This window comes from Glycine soja, chromosome 9 (genome assembly GCF_004193775.1).
Source record: "Glycine soja cultivar W05 chromosome 9, ASM419377v2, whole genome shotgun sequence".
NCBI lineage: Eukaryota > Viridiplantae > Streptophyta > Magnoliopsida > Fabales > Fabaceae > Glycine > Glycine soja.
In genome coordinates, this window is record NC_041010.1 from 34,383,074 (window position 1) to 34,402,278 (window position 19,205).

At 36.9% G+C, this 19,205-nt stretch overlaps 1 protein-coding gene across 1 annotated transcript; it reads left to right on the forward strand.

The window, feature by feature from the left end:
* Window positions 1–7,003: 7,003 nt before the first annotated feature.
* On the forward strand, window positions 7,004–15,911 carry LOC114367250 (1-aminocyclopropane-1-carboxylate oxidase homolog 1-like). Its single transcript, XM_028324397.1, has 3 exons — window positions 7,004–7,623; window positions 8,338–8,659; window positions 15,346–15,911. The coding sequence occupies exons 1-3, from the start codon at window positions 7,073–7,075 to the stop codon at window positions 15,598–15,600; spliced, it is 1,128 nt and encodes a 375-aa protein (XP_028180198.1). The 5' UTR covers window positions 7,004–7,072; the 3' UTR covers window positions 15,601–15,911.
* Window positions 15,912–19,205: the final 3,294 nt, after the last annotated feature.

The following is a 19,205-nucleotide window of genomic DNA, read 5'->3' on the forward strand; positions in this document are numbered from 1 at the left end:
GGTTCCTTAAAGCAATTCACCTAGTCATCTGCTCCCCCGAACACAAAGTTCAAGATCATCACAGGATCCAAACACAAACAATACATAGGGAGTGAGTTATCACATTCCTAACTAAGGGAGAGAAACAAGATAACATGTAGGTATAAATATCATATAAACAAAATAAAACTTACTTAAACATAGCTCACGTTATTTCACCATTTTTTTGCCCAACATCACATCACAACACAACACATCTCATTCATTTTCACAACATTCACGTACTCAAGGATCAAAACACAATATCATCAAGTCAATCAATATTGATCAATACACAAGCGTTATGAAACATATATACAGTAAGACTCAATACTATATGCAATGTGGTACCATGTCAGTGAAAAACCTCGTCGGGTGCCTAGGAGTACATGATAAGACAAACCACATACTAGTAAGTCAGGTCACTCTCACTAGGTAAAATCATAGGGAGACCAGTCAGGGTCACGCTGTTTTGTGAGAATACTTCAACCATGTGAGATCGACACAGGCTTAAAGGAGCACTCAAACTGTGTGTATTTACCCCCAAGGCCTACATTCCGAAGAGTCCGTCAAGGCCTCTCCCTCTTGATTCAAGTCCAACCCAGAAAACATTTTAGCACACAGACTCTATCTATGAACTATAAAAAACACACGACTTGTCAATTGTTCTCAAAATAGTTTTATCTCGTTACGCTTGTGATTAAACTCATCGGGTCCCCATAGTGGTTCCCATCACAATATTCGTTGCGCATTAACTCCTCACCCTTAAAGGGTCTTATAGTCGTGCAATTGTACAATTCATAGTTCATAACTCAATGCACACAACATCTCAATCACATACATACTCAATTTATCACATACACTCGATCTCAATCACAATGGTATAATCTCAATTTAACATGTTATCACACCTCATGAATCATATACACTTTACCTATGAACTATGCAATACACACAAATACTCAATTGTTTTCAAAATCATTTTAACTCGTTAGGTTCCCACAGTGGATTCCATCACAATACTCGTCGCCCTTAAAGGGTCTTACAATTGTGTGATTACACAATTCATAGCTCACAACTCAATACACATGTATTTTACCTTTAATCACAGGTTCAATTTATCACATACTCACGATTGGAATCACAATTTCATAATATCAATATAACAATTCATACAAAAGGTTTATCACAACATGGGAAGTAAAACCCCTCAAATAATTTCACACAATTATATCAAAATCATAGGTCAAAACATAAAAACATCAAGAACACTCAAATTTATCAATCAATTCTCATAAGAACATCAATTGGTACGTAAAACATAACAATATTGTATTTATAATCTTAAAGGAAAAATTATAATTCAATAAACATCTCAAAATAAATCCCAATTTAATCCTCTAAGGATCCCTACAAATGTTCATTCTAACCCCAATTGCGATAAACTCATCACTTACCTCTAAGCAGGCTCACTGTGCATTGTGACAGCAATAGCAACATCTCTAGTGGTTTCCTGAGATTCCTCTAGTTTTTCCTCCAATTGCTCTGATAGGGTTCCCAAACATCAGAGAGAAGGAGAAGGGATTGAAGCCTCCATTTTGTATTGTCTTTGTGTGATTCCGTTTTCTCTCTTCGCGAATACTATTTCTCACATCCCAACGGTGAAGGTGTTCAAAGCTGAACCACAAAGCACATATCAAAAGTTCACAACAATCCAACGGTTAACGAGTCCAGGATTGTATTTTTACTGACCTAACATGTCTCTATTTATAACTAGGGTACTTACAACTTATCATTTACTCAATTTATTTATTTTTTATCATTTTATAAAAACAAAATCTATTTTATTCCCTATCAAATGAATAAATAAAACACCCTTTTTATTTTCTCTCAAACCATTATTTTAATTGATAAAGTTATTTCTCCTTATTTATTTGATTATAAAAAAATTTATCATTTTTCTAAAACCCTATTTATTTACAAATAACAATCCTTTTTAAATTAGTTTACGAAAAATGGGATGTTACAGTGCTCCTCACAGGTTCTTGCAAGTGTGGGGAAATTTATTTTCACTGCTTATTACTCTGTTATAGAGTTTGTTATTGTGTTGGCCTGTTTCCTCCATCAGAGTGGTATCAGAGCTCTTGGTTAAGGGATTGTTTTATTACTTGCTTGAACAATGAAGGCACATATGAAGGGTGATAGAGACAAGAGCAAAAGCAAGTTTAGGTCCCGGTACAAGAATATTGAGTGTCATTATTGTCATAGAACGGAGCATATCCAGAGGAATTGTTTTCTATGAAAGATGGAGAATAAAGACAAGAAGGGTAAGCAAATAGAGAAGGATCATGATGATGACCGTGTGACTACTGCTACCAATGATGATCTTGTTATTCTCCATGACCCTGATTCGCTTAATCTTGTATCTGATGAAAGCATGTGGATAATTGATAGTGGTGCTACACTGCATGTTACAGCCAGGAAGGAGTTCTTCACATCTTACACTCCATGTGATTTTGGAGTTTTGAAGATGGGTAATGATGGCGTGTCCAAGGTGATTGGTGTTGGTGATGTTTGTTTGCAAACCAACATGGGAATGCAGTTGCTACTTAGAGGAGTGAAACATGCTCCAGATGTCCACTTTAATTTAATCTCTGTGTAGGTACTTGATGATGCTGGTTATGATAACCACTTTGGTTCTAGAAAGTGGAAACTCACTAAGGGTAACCTAATTGTGGCCAAGGGGGAGAAACTTTCAAAGTTGTATTGGGCAAAAGCTTTGGTTGCTAGAGACAATGTGAATGTTATGGATATGGAGGCATTTTTGTGGCACTGAAGGCTTAGTCATATTAGTGAGAAAGGGCTGAATTGTTTAGCCAAGAAGGATATGTTTCTAGGATTGAAGAATGCAAATTTGGAGAAATGTTCATGTTGCATGGTTGGTAAGCAAACCAGAGTATCCTTCAAGAAGCATTCTCCCTCCAGAAAATTTGAGTTGCTTGAATTGGTGCATTCAAATGTTTGTGGCCCTTTGAAGGTGAAATCCTTTAATGGTGTAGATATGATGAATAAGGCATTACTAAGAGGGAAGTTTGAAGCTTGCTTTGAGATCACCGGTTTGGTGGTCATCTCCACATAGTTGTTAGAGGGAGATTTGTTGGATTTTTAGGGCTCATTTCCTATATGGAGTAAAGGCCCAAATGAGAAAGCCTGTATGTCTCACTTATTTAAGTGGAGAGGGATTAGATTAGAGAGTAAGATATAGTGAGAGAGACTCATTTCACAAGGAAAAGCAATTACAAATCATTGAGAGAGAAAGAAGGAGAGGGGAAATCATTGTGATTTTTGCATACCCACTAGAAAGCATTTTTCAGATTGCAACTGCATATTCGTTTACCATTGGATCTTGCTGGTTTTCGGACAACAAGTTCTACATGCATGATATTTTAAAGTGTCTGGTTGGATCGGGAAAAAGATATTTGTAGAGAGAGATAAGTGTTTCAAATTATTTGCTCTATATTTTGGGGTTTTATCTTCTTGTCTCTATTGTACCAATTGGGGGTTTATTTTAATTTGACTATTTGTAGAATATTTTAGTGCACTTATTGGAGATTCTCTTGTATCTTCATTGATTATAGTGAAGTTATTTCTTTGGTCTGGACGACCCGTGGTTTTTATCCTTGCATTGAAGGGTTTTTCATGTTAAACAAATTGTGTCTCAGTTTTTTTTCTTAATTTCTATTTTGCGCTCTATATTTAATTGGTGCTCCTCATAGGTTCTTGCAAGTTTGGGGAAATTTATTTCTGCTGCTTATTACTCTGTGATAGAGTTTGTTATTGTGTTAGCTTGTTTTCCCCATCAAAAAGAAGCTTAGAGTCCATAAAGAGCATAAAACCTCAATGGATAAAATTAATGATTTATTGTAATCATTAGATTTTAAGAAAATAAATTATGAGAATGAAGAATAACTAAAAAAATTATTCTTGATATAAGTTGATCCTTCTTTATGTGTGTGTGTGTGTGTGTGTGGAATTTGCTAACATAATCCCATTTTATTTTTAGAAGGTGTACATTAACAACTTGAATCTGGGTGTATTTTAAGAACAATGCTAGTTATAGTTTGCTAACTACACCTTCTAAAAAATAAGTGGATCTATATTAGCAAGTCACACAAGCATTTGCTAATGTACACTTTACACTCACTTATTTTTTTTAGAAAAATACATTAGCAACTTGTATCTGGGTGTATTTTAAGAACAATTGTAGTTATAGTTTGTTAATATACACCTTCTAAAAATAAGCAAGTCTACATTAGAAAATCCTTATACATAAAGAAGAAGAAAAAAACCTTAGATCTATTTGTTCCACCAACAATGAATACAAAAATTCATTGCCTCATCTTCCTATTATCACTTTATGCATGTCTAAGCATTAAAGTTGTGTTTGGTTATGTGTTGCAACCACATCCAATGAAAAAAATTCGCATTCTGAGGAAAAAAAATGCCAAAGCAACACATGGGTTGCTTTTGTGTTGCGTTAAATCCAAAGGTATCAGAAACACACTTAATCGTTGAAATGCCATCACAAGAAAAAAATTATTGGTGATCAGAAAGTTGTTGCTTACTTGAAAATTTCAATAGAGATAAGTATTTCCCTACATATTATCTAATAATAAAATATAGCTTTAGGTAAGTATATACAAATCATAAGTGACATGGAAAAATAAACAACCTCATAGAGCTAAAGGGAAGAGTAATATTAATGGATAATGAAACAAAAATAAATTGATCTCATTAGAAGCAATTTGATTATTAGGTCTTAATGAGGAAAAAAAATTAACCTTGAATATCCATATTTTTAGAACCTTCTGATCAAGTCCAAGTTGTTGCTTGTGTTGATCTCATTGAGTGAGGATCTTGGTTTACAGATCTAGAAAAAGGTGATTCGTATTAAGAGATTTAACACAATATGAGAGGCGAGAGGGGTAAAAGAGGTGAGAGTAGGGCTAGGGTTTCAAAGAGAGAAAAAAACCCAATGGTTAAGTTTTAGGGTTAAATGTGAAAACTTGTTTTAAGTAAGCAATATAATATGAGTATAGGCTTAATTTTACTCTTTGTCGAGAGCAGGTTTAGTTTCAATAGATGCAAAGATCCAAAATCAAACTTGCCCAGTGAAACCTATTAATTCAAACCTTTTTATTTACCAACTCAAGCCCATCCATTAACCAATATTTTCAATCAATTTTTTTGGATATGGGTGGAGTGTCAATTCCCTACCCATCTCTACTAACAACCATCACATTAAGAATTTTTTTCATGTTAAAGTCTTTTTTTTTAATTACACAAGTCATTAATAGATTAAAATAATCTAATAATAGGAACACCAAATAACATAGTACCAAATACAAATTAAGATACATGGTTAGATATAATATTAATTTAATAAATTGTCATCTATGACATATAATTTATAATGTAGAACATCTCTTGGCTCTAACTAATTAGGTTTGAATGCCTTTCAACGAAAAAGTCGTACGTGGATCTTGAGAGAGATGTTAATAAGGAGGCCTTGTATGTTTTTCTTTTTATAAAATTTTTATTATAAAGGAGCTCCCACAAGGATTTTCATAAAGATAACTATACTCTAATTATTGCTGTCATATCATGATATGAGCCCAATAATTGAAGATCCAAAGTGTAACTTTTTTTTTTACAGATGATCCAAAGTGCAGTGTGATTTAAATAAAAGAGACCAAATGTGTAATATTGAATAAGTCACATGAACACTTTCATGATAAGGGTGGTTATCCAATATTTTAATAAAAGGACAAAAAACTTTTAGTTATATTGGGATAACATTATTAATATTCTTTACAATAAAATTAAAAATTACCACTTTAATTTATTAATTAAAATCACAACACTAAATTATGTATCTTGAAAGTTAAAAAAGTGCAAATGATGATATATTAATTCTTTCTTTCTAAAATTTTCACCACCTGTCAAATAATTATTTTATTCCAAATGAAGTCATTTAAAAAATATTTCATTGAGTTGTTTCTTTAAAATTTATTTTTCAAATAGTTTGAATTGTAATAACAGTTCCTTTTTTAATGATAATAACGCCCTTATAATTAATCTTTCTTCAGTTTCTTGACATTATTTAATAAATCTTGGAATAAAGAAAGAATGTTTAGCTTAAACAAATTAACCTTTAAAAAAAGCTTAAACAAATTAATGTAAAGGATCAATAGACCCGTTGAAGGCAGAAATTACTTTATGGTCTATCACAATTGTAGTTAGGAACATAATTCTTTCACCAAATTTTTATATAATATTTAATTAAATTTTATTAATTTTTTTAGGCTAAAATATATGTTTGTAATTCTTAATAAATATTTAATTTTATGTTTATTTCTTAATAAATTTTTTCTTTATTTTTTATTTCTGATAAAACAAAAAAAATATTTTATTTCTTGACACTTTTTTTAGTTCTTATATATTAACAAATTTTATATTTTTCTGGATAATTTTTTATATTTTTATTATGTTTTTGAAAAAGACTAATAATAAATAAATTTTTTATCAGGATCAATAAAATTTAATAATTTATCCGGAATTAAAAAAAGTGACAAAAATAAAAATTTTGTTTTATCAGAAATTCAATAAAAAATTATTAGGAAGTAAAAGAAAATCCGATATTTATTGGTAATCAAATTAAACATATTTCAACGATAAATTAAAAATTTGAGTTGTCCCATGAAGAATCACGTAATAACAATAGGGAGTTTACAACAGAGATACCTTTCTCAACCAAGTGGGCTAAATTCTTTTGATAGAATTACTTAATAATTTGAAACTACCTAATAATTTCTCTCAAAATATTGACTATTGCATTGGCTAAGTGAATAGCAGGCCCCATACAATATTAACAGTGAACCAAGTTTGACTTGCATTCTATCTACTATTCAACCTTTACCAACTTCCTCATCACCAATGTTTTTCTTTTTTCACTCTACCCTTAGATACTTTACTGTTTCTGCTACTTTCCACTATGGTGGTCACCACCGGCACAAATGAGTTAGAGACAAGTGATGGCTCTACTTATGATGGTAGAGCTGAACGAATATCTTTTGATGATTCAAAAACTGGGGTGAAGGGCCTTGTAGATTCTGGGATCACAAAGATCCCACGCATGTTCCATTCTGGCAAATTGGACCTCAGTGAGACCTCACTAAGTGCCTCAAATATCATCAGTATCCCGATCATAGATCTTCAAGAGGTTAACAAAAGTTCATCTCTGCATGCTGAAGTGGTTGACCAAATTGGAAGTGCATGCAGAAAGTGGGGTTTTTTTCAGGTGATGAATCATGGTGTTGGTGTTGATGTTTTGGATGAGATGATATGTGGAATCCGTAGGTTTCATGAACAAGATGCTGAGGTAAGGAAAACCTTTTACTCCAGAGATAGCAATAAGAGAGTCAGATATTTTTCCAATGGTGGCCTGTTGAGAGATTTGGACCAGCCTGCCAACTGGAGGGATACTATTGCTTTTGTTGCAAATCCTGATCCTCCCAACCCAGAAGAAATACCAGCAACATGTAGGTAATGATTCTAATTTCAATTATGGCACTTAAACCTGCACTTGGTGAGGCACGAAGGCACAAGGCTTTAAGGAAAATAATCCATCGACACACCTAAGTGCTAATTGAGAAAGAGAGACAAGTATAGATATGATAGTTGATATGATCTGATGGGAACAGAGATGAAGAGCAATGATAGACCTTATTAAGGTGTTAGATATATAGCAGTGTTTACATTTTTTGCGGTTGTGGTTGTGGTTGGTCCTTGATATTTTGGCCAATTTTGCGGTGGTTGCAGACACCCCGAAAATCTTGACATTGCAGTCACAATTGTGGTTGTTTGTCCATTTAATAGGGGATTTGGAATTTCTTGTGTTAGTAAGGAATATGAAAATATGATGTTATGAGAGAGAAAGATAGAAAACAATTATAATAGGACTGACCAAATACCGGTAAATTGGGTGTATTAATTTTATTTGTGTCTTGATGTTTGTTAACATCTTTAGTTCTTTTTTGGCTGTAAATTGTGAAAACTGCAGAGCCGGATCTTAGGTTGCTCTAGGTTGTTTTATAAGCAAAACATCTATACTTGTAATTGAGGAATATAAATGCATCTTTCTTCTATTTCATATTTGTTGCAAGGAATTTAGTAAGGTTACTTGTGCTTTTAACTGTGGACCCTATAAAATTTGGACATTTTTGCTTTTCATTTGATGAAATGTTTATTTATTTGTAGAGACATTGTGGCTGAGTATTCAAAGAAAGTAAGGGCATTGGGAGTTACAATCTTAGAGTTATTGTCAGAGGCTCTTGGTCTTGATCCTTCTTATCTTAAGAAAATGGACTGCTCTGAGGCACTTTTTATTATGGGTCACTACTATCCGGCATGCCCTGAACCCGAATTAACTCTGGGCTCTACGGAGCACACTGATATGGACTTCATGACAATACTTCTGCAAGATCAAATGGGTGGTCTTCAAGTTCTTCATGAGAATCAATGGATTAATGTTTCTCCTGTGCATGGGGCACTTATTGTTAACATTGGAGATCTCTTACAGGTAACTACTTTAATAGTTATTTTATGTTTTCTATTGATAAATGGAATTGAAATAACTTAAAAATTACCAATTCAATGAAACTACTATAAGAGAAATTTTATAATTGTTTATCTTTAAATATGATGTGTTAAAGAGAAAGTTAGAATAACTCCTTTAAAAAAAAAGTTGGAATGTTGCCTTAGGTGATTTGGGAATGCCTAGAGAAGAGTTGTAGAAGATTCAGAAAGCAGAGTAGATTAGATTAAGGGTAGCCTAATTGCTAGAGACAAAGGAAGACTGAGAATAATTTAAGCAATAACATTAAGAAGGATTGAGAAGTCAATAATTTGAAATTTGATACTAGGATTTACAAAAGAACATTATGGTATCGTTTAATACTATATATGATTTATGTAGCTGACCCAACCTAGCGGTCAAAAATCTTGGTTGTTGTAGTTTGGCTTTAAATATGTTGGCAGATGCAAAAATTGCAGAATGGTCCATGCACCAGAGAAAAACAGTTTGTGAAAAGCGGCTAGGATTTTCTAGGTGTAAATCATGGCATACGATTTGTGATACAGCTGAAAACGTAATTAAGAAACAAACAGCTGAATTAGCAGAAGCAGAACCAAAGGAAGCAGAATCACCAAACTCAGGGGCAAAGATGGAAGAATCAAGACCAAAAAGGACCATTACCAAACCTCTTTACCTGCGGGATTTCGTGGAATGAATGAGCAAAATGAGGCACCCAGCAGAGGAACCACGCACCCTCAAATTCACCTTGTCAGCTGAGGTGTCATAATTCCGTTAGGATTAAGATCCAATTACTTTGTCTTTTCCTCCAAGGCTACATGCCAGCAAGAATGAATCATTAGAATTTGTATAAGCAAAACGCTATATAAACAGAACAGGATGTATCTAAGGATTCAAGGAAATAATACTCAATTTTCTCTTATCTTCTTTCTCTCTGGAGACACCTAGGTCTCGAAAGCTAGGTTCCCCCCTTCCTTGTTCATAACAAAATTGGTGCTTTCATTTCGTCCTCCCATGTCTGACCATAACCCTTCCGCCCTTGACCGCATTGAAGATGCAATTTCAAAACTTGCTTCTAGCCAACTACAGGTCACTGAAAAACTCGAGGATTTACTCCTTCGCATGGCCAACCTCGAACAGACAGCACACTCAAACACATATCCCTCATCCTCTTCACCCACACCTGCATCAAACACCATAACCATTACTCACCCGAAAATGAAACTGGACATACCTCAGTTTGACGGCTCAAACCCTTCGGGGTGGGTCTTCAAAATAACTCAATTCTTTGCCTACCACTCTACACCCGAATGCGAGCGCCTCACGATTGCCTCCTTTTACATGGAGGGCCCAGCGTTAGCGTGGTTTTAGTGGATGACCCGAAACCACTAGCTGACCACTTGGGCTGGTTTTTTAGAAGCACTCGAGGCACGATTCTCACCTTCACCTTACGAGGACCCCATCGGGATCCTCTTCAAACTCACACAACAAGGATCTGTGACAACTTACCTCAACCAGTTCGAATCCCTGGCTAATCGGATTGTCGGTCTGCAACCCTCCATGCTCCTTAGCTGCTTCATCTCAAGCTTGGACCCCGACATCCGCTGCGAGGTGCAGGCGTTACAACCCCTCACCCTGGCTCACGCCACCGGCTTGGCCCGCCTCCAGGAGGATAAACTCGCCGCCCAACGCCGCTCCCCATCCCACTCTCCCTCCCACCACCTTCCTCCACCCCCAAATCCCCTTCCTTTACCACCTCCACCCAACCCTAATGTTTTTTCCTCACCCTCTTCGTCTACCCCTTTACTCCCCACTCCACCGAAACCACCCCCACTTCCCTTTCGCCGCCTTACTCCGGCCGAACTAGCCAGTCGCAGGGAACGCGGCTTATGCTTCCACTGCGACGAGAAGTTCACGAGAGGGCATCGCTGCGCCTCTCGGTTCTTTCTCTTAGTGGCTGATGAGGACGACCCAAATGCCCCAGCTGAGCCTTTAATAGACAACCCTAACCCGAACCCGGACGAACAAGACCCGCCCCAACCGGACCAACCCAAGGCCCAAATTAGTTTCTATGCATTGTCGGGTCATTCTGCCCCGAAGACCCTACGTTTATTGGGCCACCTTGCTAACCGCCCCGTGATCATTCTGGTGGACGGCGGAAGCACGCACAACTTCATGCAGGCCCGCCTCGTCCGCCACCTTGACCTCACCACCCAACCCACCCCTCCCCTGCGAGTTCACATCGGAAATGGCAACCTTATTGAATCCCACCAACTATGTCCCTTCGCCACCCTTCAGATACAAGGCCATACCTTTACCCTGGACCTCCATGTCCTTCCCATTTGCGGCGCCGATGTGGTCCTCGGAGTCCACTGGTTAAAGTCATTGGGACCTATATTAACGGACTACTCAACTTTGACTATGAAGTTCGTCCACCATGGTACCATCATCGAACTTCGCGGCGATACCACCCATTACATTGAAGCTATCTCCCCCACCCAGCTGCGTCGTATGGTTCAGACCGACGCCGTCAATGAATTCTTTCATCTTTGAGTCTGCCCCCCACCACCATCGTCCCCCACCATTCCCCCGGCAATCCTTCCCCTTATTCATCAATTTGCTTCCCTATTTCAGACCCCCACCAGACTACCCCCTTCTCGCCCCACAAACCACCAGATACACCTACTCCTTGCGCTTCCCCGGTCAACGTCCGACCATACCGGTACCCATACTCCCAAAAACAAGAAATTGAAACCCAGGTCGCCGCAATGCTTCAATCAGGGATCATACGCCCGAGTACGAGTCCCTTTTCATCACCCGTATTACTCGTGAAGAAGAAAGATGGATCGTGGCGCTTCTGTGTTGACTATCGGGCATTGAACACCTTGACCGTGAAGGACCGTTTTCCAATCCCTACAATAGATGAACTTTTAGACAAACTTGGTGGTGCAAACTGGTTCTCTAAATTGGACCTCATGCAAGGGTATTACCAAATTTTAATGGCGGACTCCGACATAAGCAAAATGGCCTTCCGCACGCACCATGGCCATTACGAGTTCCTCGTAATGCCTTTTGGGCTTTGCAACGCCCCATCTACGTTCCAAGCTACAATAAACTCTACCTTTGGCCCCTACTTGAGAAAATTCATCATCATCTTATTTGATGATATCCTCATTTATAGCCGAACCTTCCCAGAGCACTTGACTCATCTTCAGACCACCTTCCAAATTCTTCACGACAATCATTTTTTTCTCAAAATTTCTAAATGCACCTTCGCGACCTCAGAAGTGGAGTACTTGGGCCATATTGTCTCCCCGGGGGGAGTACACCCAGTACCAGCTAAAATCGAGGCGGTCCAGCAATGGCCCACCCCTCAAACCGCCAAAGCCTTACGAGCTTTTTTGGGCCTCTCTGGGTTTTACCGGAGATTCATTAAAGGCTACTCCACCATAGCAGCACCCCTTACCCTCCTCCTTGCGAAGGATGCCTTCTGCTGGAATGACATGGCTGACAAAGCCTTCCAGCAACTGAAGGACGCTCTATGTCACGCCACAGTGTTCCGCCTACCGGACTTCTCATTGCCATTCGTGGTCGAAACTGATGCTTCCGGCGTCGAGATAGGAGTCGTTCTCTCTCAGCAGAACCACCCCATCACCTTTTTCAGCAAGACCTTCTTCGCCAAGCTCTTGCACGCCTCTACCTATGTTCGCTAGCTCGCCGCCGTCACCACCGCCATTAAAAAATGGCGCCAATACCTTTTGGGGCACCCTTTCACCATTCTCACCGACCACCGCAGCCTGAGAGAACTCATGGCGCAACCAATTTAGACACCAAAGCAACACCGTTATCTGGCGCGACTCCTAGGATACGATTTTTCCATACAATACCGCGCCGGCAAGGCCAACATGGTGGCAGACTCCTTCTCCCGCCAGATGGACCCTCTCCCCGCCGGCCAATTTTTCCTGCTAACCATTCCCAATTGTCTTTTTTTGCAGGAACTCAAGAAGGAGATACTAAACAATCCCACTTTCCGTGATTACCGCCAGCGTATTCTGGACAACCCCATGACCACCCTGATTGTTCCATCAACCAGGAATTCATTTTGCAGAAAGGGCGGATATGGCTCCCCAAAGACTCACACTTCATCCCTACCATCATCACGGAGTTTCACGACACACCAACAGGTGGCCACCTCGGTATCTCGAAAACCATGGCACGCATTGGTGAGAATTTCACTTGGACTTCCATGAAAAAGGATGTACACCTCTACATTTCCACCTGTCTAATATGTCAGCAGACCAAGAATGTTCATCAGAAGCGCGCGGGCTTACTCTTCCCTCTTCCAATTTCTGCAAGACCCTGGGAAGATCTATCACTAGATTTCATAGGGGTCTACCTCCAAGTCGCGGCCATTCAATAGTGCTGGTCATCGTCGACCGTTTTTCAAAGGGGGTCCACCTCGGGTCTCTCCCTGCACAGCACACAGCCTTCGAAGTTGCTCAATTGTTCATGGAAATCTGCGGCAAGATTCACGGTCCACCTCGCAGCCTTGTCTCCGACAGAGACCCCCTATTCCTTAGTCGCTTCTGGCGGGAATTGTTCATGCTCAGTGGCACGACACTCAAGATGAGCACGGCGTATCACCCTCAGACGGATGACCAAACAGAAGTTATGAGCCGCGTCATCGAGCAATACCTCCGGGAGTTTGTTCACCGGAAACTGACGACTTGGCGGCGCTTCTTGATGTGGGCCGAATGGTCCTACAACACCTCTTCACACTCAGCCACAGGGATGTCCCCTTACGAGATCAAATTCGGGAAGAAGCCACCTCACTTTCCCCAATACTTAGCAGGTGTCTCAAATGTGGAGGCAGTGGACACGTGGATATCCTACTCAAGCCCTATCATCCCTCACAGGTCACCCAGACCAGGCCCACTCCCTTACCCAAAGACGCTGAAGACAATCAGCCCATCATCTCCCCTCTTGCGATACTCGACACTAAGTGGCAAGGCTTCGGAGACGACAAACAGTTCCTTGTCTTGGTTCAGTGGGCAGGTCTCTTATCGAAAGACACCACTTGGGAACCATGGACACTATTGCAGACTACTTACAACCTTGAGGACGAGGTTGTTTTGCATGCGCAGGGGAATGATACAGCTGAAAACATAATTAAGAAACAAACAGTTGAATTAGCAGAAGCAGAACCAAAGGAAGCAGAATCACCAAACTCAAGGGCAAAGATGGAAGAATCAAGACCAAAAAGGACCATTACCAAACCTCCTTACCTGTGGGATTTCATGGAATGAATGAGCAAAATTAGGCACCCAGCAGAGGAACCACGCACCCTCAAATTCACCTTGTCGGCTGAGGTGTCATAATTCCGTTAGGATTAGGATCCAATTACTTTGTCTTTTTCCTCCAAGGCTACACGCCAGCAAGAATGAATCATTAGAATTTGTATGAGCAAAACGCTATATAAACAGAATAGGATGTATCTAAGGATTCAAGGAAATAATACTCAATTTTCTCTTATCTTCTTACTCTCTGGAGACACCTAGGTCTCGAAAGCTAGATTCCCCCCTTCCTTGTTCATAACAATTTGCCACTATATGCATATGTACTTAATTTTAAGTACATAGTTAGGGTTGCAAATTGCGGTTGTGGTCACATGGTCATACTTGTATTGCAGTTTGTTAATGCATGCTGATATGGTCCACACTCACTTTTAGATGCAGTTGCGGAAATAGCCGCATCATGTGATATGGCATACAATTTTAAACAACTATATCAGTGGTTCAGAAGCAGCCAACCTTTTATGCAATGTATTACTTTTGTTGATGTTGTTGATTCAGTGATCAAGTACAACTGCATATCCTTCTCATATGTGCTTTTTCCTGTATATGTTAACAACATGATTACAGTTTCCATGGCTGTGACATTCTTTGTCATGGACTTTTAATTATTTTGACAGATTTTATTGAACAACTTTCTTAGACAATTACAGGTACTGGTACACATGCTTATTTATCATATTTGTGTTGTTCTGTTTTGTTTTTGCGGTACTCAAAGTCATTATTGTTTTCTATGAAAAGCAAACTGAAAATAGAATTAAACAAGTTGACTTATAATTTTACATAGTGGTGTCAATCCATGACCTACAACATTCATTCATTCAGCAGAAAAGACACAAAAGAAAACCATGTAACAGAAAATATTGTGGTCAAGGCGATGCCAATACATGTATACTACCATGATGTCCCCTATTATTTTTAAATTTGATGATACTTTCATATACTTTATCCTCACACAATCGTCACAAACTCCATGATAAGCTCATCTGGACCATGCAAAAGAAGTAATAGAATTATATAAACAATGGATAGTATATGGGACTTTGATAGGTAATTATTTGTAGCAATCATTTTCCTTAATCTTCTGGTCGATCTATTTTGTTTCCAAGTCCTGATTCCCTTTCAATATGGTCAGTTAAAGCTCTACTTTGAAGGGGTCAACACAAAAAAATGTTTCTTTTAAAATAGTCCTGATTTTGGACATCCATACAGTGCAAATACCCCATTGACACTTATCATTTCTCTCTATCTTTCTTTTTGTCATATTATTAACACACACATGTTTTATGATTGAATTGATCATTTTCCTTTATATTGGTGCAGCTTATGACAAATGACATGTTCATCAGTGTTAATCACCGGGTCTTGGTGAGTCATAGCCCTAGGATTTCTGTAGCAAGCTTCTTTATGAATTTTACTATGCCCAAGTGTACTTCAAAGATTTATGGTCCAATAAAGGAATTGTTATCAGAAGAAAACCCTCCAATCTACAGGGACATTACTATGAAAGATTTCTTGACACATTATTATTCAAAAGGCCTTGATGGGAACTCTTGCTTGCTACCTTTCAGGATCTGAATCAAATATGCATAAATAGATTGGTGCACTCTTGATTCTCATGGAGAAGGCTTTAACTCTTTAATCATTATAAATAACAGGAGCCATTGACTGTGATTTTCTGTATATAGGGAATTTTAAAGGACATCTTAGTATTTAATTATATATATAACATAGTTTGTGTGTATTGTTAACGGTTTAGCAAGTGCACCAAATGTCCAAGTAGTAAAACTCGGAAGTCTGAGTGTCGAATTCCACAAGGATTTTATTTTATACTTTTACTATGTGTTTGGATGAGGAATTTAAAGATTTCTAGGAAATTCAAATTCACATCATTTTGATTGCCTTGATTTAAATTCCTTTCATTTTGTAAATATTTTGTTTGGATGAGGCAATTCAATTTCTTGTATTTTAATTTTCTTGTTTGGATAAAGTAATTAAATTTCAATGAATTTCAAATTTTTATTTTTAAATATTTATTTAAAAATTAAAATTTTAATATTGAATGAAAATAAACATGAGTCATTTTTTAAATAGTTAAATATTCAAAATAAATTTAATGTTATAAAATATATAATAATAAATTTTTAAAATATTTAATAATTAAATAATCAAAATAATTTTAATGCTAAACAATTTTGAATCTTATACAATATTCTTGTAGTAACACAAAAAAACTTGGATTAAACAATACTGCAAAATTAAAAGATGAATGATATGTAATTCTTTATTCTTGTTTAAAAAATTAATTACCTAGTCTTGCAATAATTTTAAAAAACATATTAAAATTAAATAATTATGTAATTTAAGGAAAATTATCTCGTACAAAATTCAAATGATATTAATTTCATTGTTCGTACGGGAAGAAAATTCAAATTGTTAATAACGCACCAACGCATAAACACGAATCAACACAAACATTACAAGGTCCTAATTAATCAAGTTCCAAACAAAGATCTTAAACAAGAATTACAAGGTCCAAATTAAAAAAAAAAAAAACAATGTTCTTCATTCCATAATCTTCATTCATCATCAAGTGTAAAAGGTCGAGGAACCTGAATAATTAACATCCAATGCTGCCATTTAGGGGGAGAAGAAATAAGATAATATAAGTCACAAGAGGAAAGACAAATAACTATAGTGAAAATATGAGCTCAATTAGGCATAAAAAAGACTCAGTTGAACTGCCTTTAAACCAATTGTAAAATTGAAAGTTGTTAGTTACTATGTTATCAAGAAGTACCAAAACAAAAACGCAGGTTTGGATAAAAAAAGGTTATTGGGTTTCACAATCTATAGGAAGACTTCTACCAAAACTTTTCCTATTAAGCTTTAGGTGGAGTCACCTGTGCAGTTGTACAAGTTTGTGAATCCAATACAACGTGAAGGTTTGTGATTCATACAACTTTGCACTATTTCTAGAATGAGACCATTTGTGCAATAGAGAAAGAATTTCAAAAGTGAAGTAGATGTGACATAAGTATTAAACTTCTCAAATTTTTTTCATGTTAGTTTAACTTTCTTTGGGACTTTATCATTTTTTATCCATGATGCAGTTTAGCCCATGTCAGTCTTAACTAGTGCAGCGTCACTGTTAGGGAATCGACTGTGTGAAAATGGATTTAAGTATTAAAATTATCCCTGCCACCAATGATGTACATGGAGGAGTCATTGTGGACTTTTAAAGGAGCCTATGGACTCTGAAGATTTTACTACTTTGCTTAGATCTTCACTTTTACATTGGAAGCAACAGGTAAACATTATGATCTAGAGCCTAAAATGATACTTTTTGTTGCATTTACTCAATATTTCAAACCTTTATCTGAATGTGGCTGTGTGTGTGTATAACCCTTTATCTGTATGAATGTCAGCATTTTTTTTCCTGCATAACATAATGTTCTTGCCTAAAATTTATTCAGTCATAAAATGAAAACCTCTGACCTCTAGTTAGCCTTTATTAACTTTAGTAAGCTTTGCAGGGAAAAGATGGTGTTTGGATCAAGCTACCTATTGAGCTTGTTAATCTTGCTGAAACTGCAGTTAAGGTAATTTTGCCATATTTTCTTTGGGAGTTCTTTTATAAATTGTTTTATGCATGGTTCCTCATCTTGCAAACCGCTTGTCAGATCCAATACTAAGAAAAACTTGTGATAATAATGTGACAAACTCATATTAACCATATTATAACTATGATCTCTATTCTCTAATTTTGAAATGCAATGGTAATGTTTGTCTAGTATCTGATAGACATCGCATGTTAGCCTGATAACCATATTATTCATATTCAAAGCATATTGTGTCAAATCTTGTATGATTTTCATACAGTTTAAGAAATTCAAATAGATTTGTTTCTATATTTCTCTTTGATGCATATTCACAAACATATGGTGCTCACAATCTATCTCAACTCCAAATACATTCAATTCACACCCACTAACATATCAAAATCACGGAAACAAAATAAATAAAATAGAAAACAAAACATAAATCAAAAAAATCAAGCAACCTTTATAACTACAAAAATGAAATCAAAATCAAACAAACATAAACTTGAAAAAAGAAAAAAAAAAGCAGAGATGAGCGAGGGAGAGAGGAACTTACCAGCGAGAGGAAGAAAAGCCACGGAGAGGGAGTGGTAGCTCGTGACGCTGCTGAGAGGGAAAGAGAGAGAGCTTGTGATGGTGTGCTGAGAGGGAGAGAGAGAGCTCGCTTGTGACGGTGTGCGATGAGAGAGAGAGCTGGTGTGTGGTGTGCTGAGAGAGGGATACGGGGAGGAATTTAATTTCTTTGCTTTTTAATGAGAATTTCAAATTCTCTCAAATTAGTATATTAAAATACTTTGTAAAAATGACAGCATTTTAATTACTTTTAAAATACCCCATCCAAACATATTAGATTATTGAAAGGCAATTTAATATCTAAGTTGAAATTCTTTACCTGGTTAAATTTCCCCATCCAAACACAGGGTTATTGTATAATTTTCAATTTGTAAGGGAAGAAATAAAGAGTGGTGTAAAATAAGTAAAAAAAATGGTAATAGATAACAGCTAATGGTAGAGAAAATAATAAAAAGCAAAATAATTAATTAGGGAATTCAATAAAATGAGAATGTTAGGACCTAGCATCCCTTATTTGCCTGGGATGTATGATTTTTGGATTTTTCTTTATCAATTAGGTGAATTTATCCTACCCACATCTATTCAATTACTTGCCCCTGATGCCTCATGATGACAAACCTATTTTACCTACCTATCTCCCAAATGTCTTTGTAAAGATTCAATAGATAAAATGCATGAAGCTTTGATTCTAGATGCATGCTTTAATGTATGGGCATAATGTTATCATCCTATGTCTAGCAATGATTTCATTATGATATATTTTCTTTTTGTTCTATTAGAAGTTATCCTCTGTCGAGCGTCTAACCCCTGAAACTGATACATGCATATTTTCTTTATATTTTTATTAAGAGTTACCCTTTCCGAACATCTAACCCCTAACATAATGTAAAGATGAGTAATGCATGAAATATAAATAAGAAAATACAATAGGATAGAAAACATCTATTGCATTGATAAATATGAAGTACATCATACATCTCTTGGCTTTTTAGGTCTGTCAGGCCCTAA

What these genes read in the sequence shown, in the direction of transcription:
- LOC114367250 (XM_028324397.1), top strand. Translation starts at nt 7,073, where the DNA reads ATGGTGGTCACCACCGGCACAAATGAGTTAGAGACAAGTGATGGCTCT. An exon ending in GAAATACCAGCAACATGTAG is followed by an intron (nt 7,624 to 8,337) that starts GTAATGATTCTA and finishes ATTTATTTGTAG; the next exon opens with AGACATTGTGGCTGAGTATT. An exon ending in ACATTGGAGATCTCTTACAG is followed by an intron (nt 8,660 to 15,345) that starts GTAACTACTTTA and finishes ATATTGGTGCAG; the next exon opens with CTTATGACAAATGACATGTT.